At 37.8% G+C, this 11,582-nt stretch overlaps 1 protein-coding gene across 1 annotated transcript in view; it reads left to right on the top strand.

Moving 5' to 3' along the window:
* Positions 1-601: 601 nt before the first annotated feature.
* DLD (dihydrolipoamide dehydrogenase) overlaps positions 602-11,582 on the top strand; it is a gene marked incomplete at its 5' end in the record, with an annotated part of 14,344 nt that continues 3,363 nt past the window's right edge. Inside the window, 10 exons of the mRNA XM_010133687.1 lie at positions 602-677; positions 744-819; positions 1,643-1,722; positions 4,663-4,731; positions 7,164-7,233; positions 7,609-7,709; positions 8,013-8,156; positions 8,315-8,416; positions 9,520-9,710; positions 11,163-11,333. Coding sequence (XP_010131989.1) covers positions 602-677; positions 744-819; positions 1,643-1,722; positions 4,663-4,731; positions 7,164-7,233; positions 7,609-7,709; positions 8,013-8,156; positions 8,315-8,416; positions 9,520-9,710; positions 11,163-11,333 — 1,080 coding nt within the window. The remainder of the gene's footprint in view (positions 678-743; positions 820-1,642; positions 1,723-4,662; positions 4,732-7,163; positions 7,234-7,608; positions 7,710-8,012; positions 8,157-8,314; positions 8,417-9,519; positions 9,711-11,162; positions 11,334-11,582) is intronic.

Here is an 11,582-nt window from a genome sequence, read left to right as displayed (position 1 = left end):
GGAGCGAGGGCGGATACTTTCGGCCTGTGGAAGCCGCCACCTGTCAGCGGGTCGCTTCCCGCCTTCTGGACAGCGTTGGGGACTTCAAAAATGCTTCCAGGAGCATCTTCTACTCCAGTTACGGGATGATCGGCCCGTGAGATGCTTGTAGCAACTGTGCTGTGCTGTCCCATTACAACTGAAAAATCTTGCCCTCCAGAACCACCTCTGAGGTGTCGCCCGCTCACAGGAAGTGGCCAGAGGGGATGGTTATAGAACTACAAGTCTCCTCCTATGCTCCTGTCGCTCTCTAATTTATGTCATTAAGTGGTTTGAGAGCCCTGGATGAAGGGCTGAAAGTTGAGTCGTTATAGGCAGCCTTAGATAAGACCGACGTGTAAACAGGAGTAGTGATGGGCTGAGGTTGCAGAGCAGGTAAATGGCAAAGCGACTTCTACCTCTTGTTCCAGTCAGTGACCTATGTGTCTACTTCAGTCGTGTTGTTCCTGTTTTGGTTAACTGGTGACTGTAACTGTGTGATCCTCCTTGTGTGGCTGAATGCTGCTTCCTTCTTCAAGGTAGACTTCAAGTTTTAAAACTAAGGCTTTTTTCCCCTTTCTAGAGAAGCCATTTTGATCGAATTCATCATGGTCTCCAGGGAATTGGTGCAGTGTCGCAAAGGACCTATGCTGATCAAGGTAATTGATGGTGAATAATTTCTTTGGACAAAAGTTTTAAAACTAAGGCTTTTTTCCCCTTTCTAGAGAAGCCATTTTGATCGAATTCATCATGGTCTCCAGGGAATTGGTGCAGTGTCGCAAAGGACCTATGCTGATCAAGGTAATTGATGGTGAATAATTTCTTGGAGCAAAATACCCCCAATCAACCCCCCCCCATCTGCCCCCCCCAAACCACAAAAACTAAAGCAGTGTTTCAAACTAGGAAGTCAGTCTTCCAGGTGACAGTGGAATCTATGTCAGCATGGAGACTTAGATGAAAAATAGTGGCTTATTTGCCTTACTTGATGTCAAGCTAAAGCTATAAATAGAAGTTGAACTTTATATAACGTAAGAACAGTGACGGTAATTAATATTCCAAAGGAGGTTATGGTTACAAGATACAAACTATGTACAAAGTTCATAACTTCTGCTGTGTTCATAATTAATAGAGGTTGCGTAGGGAGCTATTTCAGCCATATTTTCTCCTTTATAAACTCTAATTTTATGGCATTCAGTAAGCATTTCTATTTTGCTCTAAACAGAAATAGAAGCTATGTTGGAAAAATTTTATAATAAACTATCCAGATCTTGGGTTAAGTTCTTAAAGGACTTATAGCAAGAGGGATGGATCAGACAGAATTCAGTTTCTGCATTTCATTTCACATTATTTTCCCTGTAAAATTTCAGACTGGCTGCTCTTACTGCAGAGTGAATACCTCCATGCAACCTTCCCCTTTGCCCAGAAAGTTACTGTCAGATGTGAGGTGTAACTTCCTTAGCTAAAACTAGGTTATTAAGTTGCATCATTTTTGATAGCTGTTTGGCTTTTTAAAAAAATTATGTTTTCAAACATAAATCATTTTAGAGATTATAAGTTAGTATTCATTCCTGCATTAAAATTTGAATTGCTGAAACACAAATAACTGAAATGTTCTCTGTTTCAGTTGATGCCGATGTCACAGTTATTGGCTCTGGTCCGGGGGGGTATGTTGCCGCTATCAAAGCAGCTCAGCTTGGGTTTAAGGTAAGATGAGACCATTTTCATCCAGATGAACTTGAAAGGTGTTCGTGTGATACTGAAAACCTGAAATTCTTCTGTCATGTCTTGGGCCACCAGATGCTGTTGGCACGCCGGTAATCTTTACCTGGCTTACCCAGATTATGCAGGAGCTGAAGTGGACATGTGAAGGCATTACTGTCCACAGCCCTGCCGCTGACAGAGCTGCTCAGGACCGCTTGCTTTTTATTGTAGTGGTGATTGAGGTGGGCTTATACTCTTGTGGAACAGGAAGTGGGAAAAGAATGCCGGAAAGGAATTTTTCTCCCAACAAAGAAGGGGGAAAAAAAATAAGTGACATTGACATAAAGGCCACTGAAGAACAGACTGAGGGAACTCAAAAGAGTAAAAAACCATTTTCAACTGATGTGCTTTTTTGAATGCGAGTAGAGGAATTCTGTTGCTATGTGAGAATTTTAGAGGTGAAATTATGTCTGTAGAAATACTGTAGTATCTAATTTACATTTATTTATGTTCATCTCTGTCCTGTCTGTTTTTTGAATGCCTTCTGAAAGAGGCAACTTTTATTTGATGTGTACTAATGATGTCTCATTTAACTGAGTATTGTGACATGCATAATGCATTTCAGGTTTTCTAAACTTAGTACAATAGAGCGTGACTTCAGCGGGATATTTTTTACCTTCACGCCTTAATATGAATCCAACTTACTCTGTTGTCCCTGCATAATTCTTCTCTTACTTATTTTGAAATCTGAGAAAGCAGTGCTAGTTTTATGTCTTGATCATGTTCCTGCTGGCTTCTGAATGCTTCTGAGTGATGACAGCTGGACTTCGTGGCAAAAATGACCACCTGGTCAGGAGCTCCTGTTGTTGAATGGAGTTCCAGTGAAGCACTGGAACAGGGTCTCAGAGAGAGTGTAGTCTTCATCCTTGGATAATTTCAGAATTTGGCTTTACAAGGCCCTAAGCCACCTGATAGCTCTTTGATGTTGGTTGTGTTTGGAGCAGGAGGTTTGACTAGATGGCTTTCAGAGGAGGTCCCTTCAACCTAAACTTTTCTTTGATTCTGAGAGTGACCCCTCATTGGTCTTTACTCCTGTTTCTGGGTTTCAGTGGTCTCTTTGGGTATCTTGCACCTTCTAATGTAAATGTTTGAGATTCCATTAAGAAGTTTTACATCTTCCTGTGACGTAGTGCAAATAATTGAGCTCTCTTTATCATGTTTATGAACATTTTTTTGTCTTAATAGATACTCTTGCTTTTATATTATGTTGTTACTGAGCTATTGGTAGCAGAGAAAAAAGTTGCTCCGTGCTACAGGTTTTAATTGAGATTGAGACCTTATGCGACGTAAGTTCATGTTTGTTTATTCTAAAGCTATTTTTTGTGGCTATGTGCCTGCTTTTCTTGGAGCAATGCTGTCTTTGGGTCGTTAATTAACAACAGGATACCATATACAGGAAGGTTAAAAAGTGTCCTGGATTCTGTTTTTCATCGTAGCAAAAAATAATTTTGTTAGACTGTTTCACAGCTAGTTGGAGTGGGCAAAATACTTGGACATGTTTCCATGTGTCACCTGTAGCACTGAATAAACATGAAGAATGTTTATACTGTCCTTGAGGAATGTAAGGAGGTGGTTTTGTGAGACTGGCAAAAAGATTCTGTAGTTAACATCATCCACAGAAGGACCTGAGTGTGCTCTGCTGAACTACTGAACTTTAATCTTCGGTTTCAGTGCTGCGTCTGCTAGCACAAGCGTTAAGTCCTTGTATCACTGCCACAGCATCCCACATTATTGCCAGCGGTGTTCTTTGGGTATCGGCTTTTCAACAGCCTTGCTTGGCCTTGTTGGTGAAGTTGGTGTAAAGTGGATGAGGCAGAACTTCCTTGTGAGGTAAAGGTAGGAGCAGTCTGGCACCGTTTGGTCCACAGAGCAGCTTTTAAAGCCCTTGGATCATTTTTCATGCATTCATGTGCTTAAAACAGGAGGAAGGGTAGATGGAAGATCAGCATGTCTCAGTGTGTTTCTGTAATTTGATACAGTGAATTCTGCTCGTCAAGTTACCATCACCTGTACTTTAGCAGAAAAGCAGCATTTTAAGGAATTTATGAAAGACTTTAACTTCTAAGCAATTTGGAGCTCTTACAGTATAAACAAAGGAACTTACTTTGAACATGTGTGCATCTTGCAAAAGAATTGGCATCTCCTTCTTTGCTTCTATGAAAAAGGTTTACAATATTCTTTTCAGACACACGCACACCCCCAAGTGATCTGATTTTACTTGAAGTTTTGTCAGGTGTTTTTTTTCCTTGAAGGAGATGGAATGTTTTCCACGCCTTCTGATATTGACCTTATTTTTGCTTGGTTTTGCTTTACTTGATTTTTGTTTTTTCTTTCTTTATAGGTATTGGCACAACTTTATAGAATGATTCTGGCAGGAAAGTGTGTTTAGAGAGAGGGAAATGTTTGTGGTTTGGGGATTTTGTTCTCTCTTGTTTTCTTTAAAGAAAAGATGACTTCATGCTGATTTTTAACTGATTTACTTTTTTGCTTTTGCAGGTTGGGGATTTTTAATTGTAAGGGGGATATTTGTCACAGAACTGAGTGTTGTATTTAATTGAGGCAACTTTGTGGATTTTTGAAGTAGAATAACAGCACTTACACTTGCATGAAGGGATATAGGGTGCAGTGGGGAATGTGGCTCTCCTGGAAGTGAATTTTGTTGCAAAGAGCCATTTTGTGGTTTTTAAGTTAGGAAATAATGAGGGAGGGGAAATCTGAGCAACAAAATAAATGTAGGAATGAAATTAATTACACTTGTAGAGGAAGAGTTACTAGATAAATGCCTGGTCTTTGTCATCAACTCTAATTTGTGTGATAGCCTGTAACGAAATGGTAGCATAACATTGCTAAAAAAAATTCTTCCTCCCTTTTCTTTTTCCTTAGACTGTCTGTGTAGAAAAAAATGAAACATTAGGTGGAACTTGTTTGAATGTGGGATGTATTCCGTCCAAGGTAAGTGTACATACTTCGTCACAACTTCATTAAAAACAACAGATATTATATGCATCACTTGGAAAAAGATTAAGAAGGAGTTTTTCAAGATTGATGAACTTTCTTTAAAAATAGAAATTATCATCCAAATGAGCTGAGGATCCAAATAATTAGTAATACAAAAGGTTGAAATCTTATTTGCTCAATAGAAACGTTTTGTTTGCAAATTCTGTTTTGTGAGCTTTCCCAAATGAAAAAGATGAAGAGGATGAAACCCAAAAGTACATAGGAATATATCGTCTCACTCCGAGCTGCTGAGTCTGTGTTGTAACCAGCAATGACTTCTGTTTCACATGGTTATATCTCTTGTAGTCTACTTAACTATTTCAGATGGTTGTACCTCTTGTGCCATATATTCTTGATCACCTCATCACTTTGCTCAAATTAAAGATGTATTTTTGTTGAAGAGTGTGTTCTTACATTAAAAGAATGCTGAACTGTGTCACTAGAAGTAGCAAAAGTAAATATAAATTAGAGGGAGAGAGGCACCCCTGAAAAATCATGAACTCTGCTTTTGGTTGGATATACCATCTCTCAGTACAGTTGGGTGTATTCATACTCTCTCTGAAGGGAGCTGTCTCTCTCCATTGGCTGTAGAAAGAGCCTAGTTGATTAGCTCTTGAAATATTCATCTAAGTTAAATTAGTATTATCACTAGCCCCCTAAGTTGTCTTGGAGGGTGGGGGCTGGTAGTGCCTGTGTAGAGTAGTGCATGTGGGAAGAGAAAAGAGAGAGTCCAAGGCATGCACTCTGAAAGAATGGAGAAATAAGAAAAAATTGAGATGAACATAGTATTCAACATTGTTAATCCAGTTCTAAGTAATTTCAGATAACAGTGCTATTGTTAGATGAAAGGAATCTGCCCCATTAGCACCCAGCAGGTGAAAGAACACACTGGTAATGCCCAGTCAGTAATGGTTGTAATAACAGACGTAAGACCAAGATCCCTACTAACTGTGTTGCTATTTCTAATCTGTTCGCTCGGAGAGGTTCCGTTAGCATGGTAGGAGGAAATACAGTATAAATGCAAAGTTTTTTAAATTATATATTAATTTGCCTGAACATTTTACTAATACTTCTAATAAAGTTCAGAGTATCGTAATATACTAACGTGAAACTCAAAAATGAGGAGTCCGTCAACACAGTGTTGAAAGTTTGGAAACTTTGGAAGTTTGGAACTCTGCTAGGTTCTATTTAACTAGTTTCTCATCCTTTTTTATCCTTCAAAGTTCTTAGGAAAATATTTCTGAACTCATGGCTAAACTTGGATGCTATATGAAATTTTTTTGAATGGCGATCAACTTGTTAAGAAGTACATACGAAGGCTCCATATGCTGGGGCAGTAACAAATTATTCAAATATTCCTTTCCAAAAAGCCACCCAAAATAATAAATTGAATTTTTTTTTTCCTTTCTTATTGTTGAAGTGTTAAATGGTGGCTGTGTCTTTAATTAACGTTGGATGTTACAGATTCAGGGCTGTAGCAGTTATGTGCAATGGGCAAATGAATTTTAAAGAGAAAGATGGTAAGACTTCTGTAAAAGTGGAATTACCTTATTCTGACAGTATTAGTTTTACTCAAGCATGTGTATATAAGGCAGGTATCTCCACGTGCTTTGAATTTTTTACTGTTCCTGCTTCAGATTCCAGTCTGCACAGACTTGCACTGTTGTTCTTGCAAAGATACCGGTAGTTTCATGTTTGGAATAGCTATAGTGAAAGACATAATTTTCCTTACCAAGATCCTTCCCTGAATACATTACTATTTCTAATCAAAATAGTTATAGAGGTTCTGCATTTCAAGCTGCTGATTTATAGACAGCCTTATGAAATCTGTACTGATTTTATCTTTGAATTCTGCATGTCCAGTGGTGTTCTGAGCTAGCTCCAAGCCATGTAGCTTCAGCTGAAGTAGCTATGCAGTTGTAGCGACTTTATTATGACAATTCAACTACAAGATTTAACTCACATATGTCTATACAGGCTAAAATTTTAACGAGGTTTACAGTATAGATTTTCATCATCCAGTTTGTATCCTCGTTTTGTTGACAAGTAATTTCTTGTCTGAGGTAACAAGGAAATTCTTCTGGGAGTCAGTCAATCATCTTTCTTTCCTCTACTTAAGGTCTGTTCCTTTTTGGTTTTTTTAATCCCTGTGGAGTCATTTCCAGTTTCTCTGAAGTGAGCAAAAAGTATGGGTGTGAATTTAAGTGTTTCCTATTCTTATGTTAAATATGTAACTTTATGAAACACTCCAGTAAGAACTACTGTGTACGTTTGCTGTTTGAAATACACCTTTTTAAATACATACATTTTCTTCCTGATAGTGTAATAAATAATTAGTTCAGTTGTGAATGTATGTTCCAATTCACATTTCTCTGTGTGTATTTTAGGCCTTGCTGAACAACTCTCATCTGTATCACTTGGCCCATGGAAAAGATTTTGCTAATAGAGGAATCGAAAGTGAGTGTGAAGAGCAGCTAATCAGTGCCTGTTCACATAAATGGTTTCTATCAACAAGAAAATCTAATTGTTTAGATCTGGCTACTATAGATTTCTGGTCAGAAAACTTCTTAGGCTTATAAAAAATATCCTTTAGCTGTCAGTTGGAGGGTTAGGGACATGTGTCTGCTCTTTGAACCCTGAATTGTGGATAGGTAAGTTGTACTTGAAAAGTGTAATACTTTTTTTTTAACGTATCGGTTGTCAAATGTAACCTCTAGCATTTCGTAGGGCCATTCAAGACATTAACAGCCCTGACACAGTAAAATGCGTCGAGGTTAACTCCTTTAAATAAAAACACTGCAATGCTTCATAGAAGGGTTTTTTTAACTTCAGTTACAGGAATCCGTTTGAATCTAGAAAAGATGATGGAACAGAAGAGTGGTGCAGTGAAGGCCTTAACAGGTGGAATTGCTCATTTATTTAAACAAAACAAGGTTAGTGTGAGGTATATCTGTGATTTTTTTTTTTTCTGATCTGAATTTCTTGCTTTTTACACTTTCATATTCTTGTCACATAAATTCAAGTGACTGACTCCACAAGGGCAAAATTTTAAAATGAACAGTTTCTTCATTCCTAATCTACTTAAAAGAATAGTATACAATTATTTTGTGATTTGTACCGGATGGTGATGCAAAGATACATGTTAGCAGCTTCTCTAATAGTGAGATTCATATTAAATGTCACATCACCTAGATAAGTAATTGGAATCTGAATTTTCTGTGTTCTGATTACTAAAGGTTTTACATGTGTCTGGGTTCGGAAAAATAACTGGCAAAAACCAAGTCACTGCAACCAAAGAAGATGGCAGCACACAAGTTATCAATACAAAGAACATACTTATAGCCACAGGCTCAGAAGTTGCTCCCTTCCCTGGCATTACTGTATGTATTTTTCAGTGGTACTTTTTTCTGTATGTCATAGCTGCATCATTTAATATGTAATAATTTTTGCATCTGTTTGCACTTCACCTTCTGTGTGTTTTATATATAATATATAAAAGAGATTGTAAACCTACCTTTGTGGATTTCTTTGTCATTAGATTGATGAAGATAATATCGTGTCATCCACTGGTGCACTGTCACTGAAAAAAGTCCCTGAAAAGATGGTTGTCATTGGTGCAGGAGTCATTGGTGTGGAACTGGTGAGAGGATATTTAAACCTTAGTCTTTACTTTATAAATGAACAGGGTGTTAATTTTTTATATTTGATTGTATTGCTGTGATTTAAGTTCGGTTGAGTGGATTGTAATGGAACTGTTTGGGCTTAGTAGCCTGCTAGCTCCTTTTTCTACAAGAAAAGCTGGGGTAAGTGGTTGTAGGATACTCCTGCAGCTGGTTAGTTAAGCAGAGAAATGAGAGTGGAATATACGGGGCCTCACATACAGGGGTTTTTTGGGGGGTAACTTTTGCTGGTTTGTACCTGCTGTATATATAGATGAGAGAACTTCTTTTTTTAAGGGAAGTTCCTTCTAAGACAGCATAAATTCTTGTGTGTAGCAGTTAATCCCAAGAAATTTTTATGACTATACACATTCTATCTAACAACCAAAGCAGCGGAGAGTATGTAGTTCATCTTGGTCCGAGTCCTTTTGCCTCACAACTATGAGGCTCAAAAAGAATGCTGGTCTTGGAACTGCTTGAAAATGTGTACATCTGCTTAGCCTGCGTGACCATTAAGCGGGGAAGGAGTAAGCAAAGTGAAATGCTGTGTTGGGTGGGTGTGGGTAACTGCAGGTAAATAGGGTGTATATGGGTTTTGTTGGTGAAGCTGATAATAGCAGTTATGGTTATAAATATGTACAGAAGCAACAGTGGTTCCATTTTATTGCATAAAATTTCTTTAATGTGGTATTGTTTTGATTTAATTTGTAGTGGTATTAGAACATGACAGGCAATTTCCTTTGGGTTTTCTGAGCTATGTTCAGATTCTTTGATTTTGAGTTTTTCTATACCTATAACCTAAACCATACCTGACTGAAACGTAATTATTTGTTGGCTATTTCTTTGAAAGCTTAATTCCATGAATTCGATCATTAAAGTTTTGGGTATGCAAAAAGGCAGTGATAAATCCATTTTTTGTGGAAGGGCTCCGGAAAGTTGGACTTCTTTTATTGTACACTGTAAATTTTGCAAAACCAAAGAAGTTTGCTGTTATGTGTTGTCCTGCTCTTGAAAGATTTTTGGTCTGTGAGTAATATTAAGATTGCTTTTAAAAAACTTTTTACCTATATTATCGTGACTGCAGGGTTCGGTTTGGCAGCGCCTTGGTGCCGATGTGACTGCTGTTGAGTTCATGGGCCATGTTGGTGGAATGGGAATTGACATGGAGATCTCTAAAAACTTCCAACGTATTCTTCAGAAACAGGGATTAAAGTTTAAACTGAACACCAAAGTTACTGGTGCTACCAAGAAACCAGATGGAAAAATTGATGTAGCGTAAGTTTTTTAACATAAAACTTGAAAGAATTCCGTATAGATATTCTTCCTTGCAGTCCATCAAACTTACTTAAAAATACAGTCTGATATTATTTTTTAAACAGGGAAAAAATGGATTTAGGGTGAAACTCAATTCTTCAGTGAAATTTAATTTTTATCCTGTATTGTAACCTAGATCTTGTAATTTTGGGCTTACTGAGTCCTAGACCGCTTATACAGAAGCAGTTCCATTGACTTGCATTGAAGGCATGCCAGTATAAAAAGTGTTGTTATAGTATGAACAGTAGTAAAATCAGGACTCTGAATCACTCTTTTTGTGGAAGATCTTTGCTTCTGGTATAATTAACATAAATACATAGGATTGTTCCTATAAATCATAATTGGATTTATGGATTGTTCCATAAATCATAGGATTGTTCATACAGTCATTTTCCAGCCAAGAATTAATGGCTGGAAATAACTGAAGGGTTATTTTGTCTATTCCTCCTCTTGTCTCAAAATAAACGTGGCAGAGATTTTATTGCTTTTAAGCAGAAGTAAATGAAATTATGTCAGAGTGTCTTTTAATGGCCACACTCAAGCCCTCTGAGTTCTAGATGAACAGCTGATAAATGTATAAAGCAAATTTGCTTTGTAAAAGTCCGTATGTATATGCTACTTCTGTTCTTTTTCTTGGTAGTGTGTTCTCTGTGCAGAAACTGTAGTCTGAGTTTTCAGTTAATGTTATTTAAATGTGGTTTTTTCCCTCTGGAATCTTAATATGGTGACTTGTGTTTGTGGTATCGCCATAGCTTCGGGTACTCTGTCCTCCAGCATTGTAAAGGTCCTAGATTTAAGCTTCTTTATGTACCGTGCTGATGCTGGTTGGATCTCTCTTGTAGTCTGTTTCTACATTTAGTGTTTCATTCTGGTTCAGGAATGTGCTTTAGAAACATGTTTCCTACTTTCCCTCACTTACCATGCTTTGGCTCTTGCACTTTGAGAACACGTGAAGTGAACTTGTTCTGGGTGCCATTAAACACAAAGATGCACTTGAGGGGTGCAGCTGATGCAGGGCAGCGGCTAGAGGGTGTTTGGTCCTTGGGCCAGAAGAAAGCTTGCTCAGAATACATGGCCCTACCCCACTCCAAAATAGGTATAGTTTGGATATTGAGTACCCTGTATAGTATATTTTACTATGCAGATTTAATCACATCAGGTCATGCCACTTGTTAGTGGATATATACCCTGAATTTCTGTATCTATGAGTTGTTAACAAATATAGCACGAGTTACTGTCCCTTCCTCCTTCTTCTGCTCCTCAGCTCTTGTGAGGGAGTGGTGTAGGCTGAACGCAAGCATTTTGGATGCCAGGTCCAGCCAGTATCACCATCTGTATTGTATTAGTAGTAGTAAAGAAATACAATGCTGAAAGTTTACAGCTTAACTTTTTTGTTATTTGTTTTTTCTGTAGTGTTGAAGCTGCTGCTGGTGGCAAGGCAGAAGTAATAACTTGTGATGTGCTCCTCGTTTGCATCGGTAGACGACCTTTTACAAAAAATCTGGGTCTTGAGGATATTGGAATTGAACTTGATAAGAAGGGAAGAATCCCAGTCAATAACAGATTCCAAACCAAAATTCCAAAGTAAGACTACATTTACTTTTTTAAAGCAGAACTCTTATTTTTACAAGTTTAACCTACTAAAGCACTTTTTTTTTTGGTTTTTAATTGCAGAATATACCTTTCTTTTCTGAAAGGAAAACTCAAGATTTCTGCTTATTTCAGGAGCTAAAAATACTTAGTCAACCTTTGAAGTTCTGTAATTTAAAAGTCAGTGTGTATTTCATGCCACCAGTGCTTCTTGAAGTGTGGTTATTCTGTGGAAACCGCTCT

The sequence above is a fragment of the Buceros rhinoceros genome, unplaced genomic scaffold (genome assembly GCF_000710305.1).
Source record: "Buceros rhinoceros silvestris isolate BGI_N320 unplaced genomic scaffold, ASM71030v1 scaffold9083, whole genome shotgun sequence".
Classification (NCBI taxonomy): domain Eukaryota; kingdom Metazoa; phylum Chordata; class Aves; order Bucerotiformes; family Bucerotidae; genus Buceros; species Buceros rhinoceros.
This window is presented reverse-complemented; position numbering and strand designations above follow the sequence as displayed.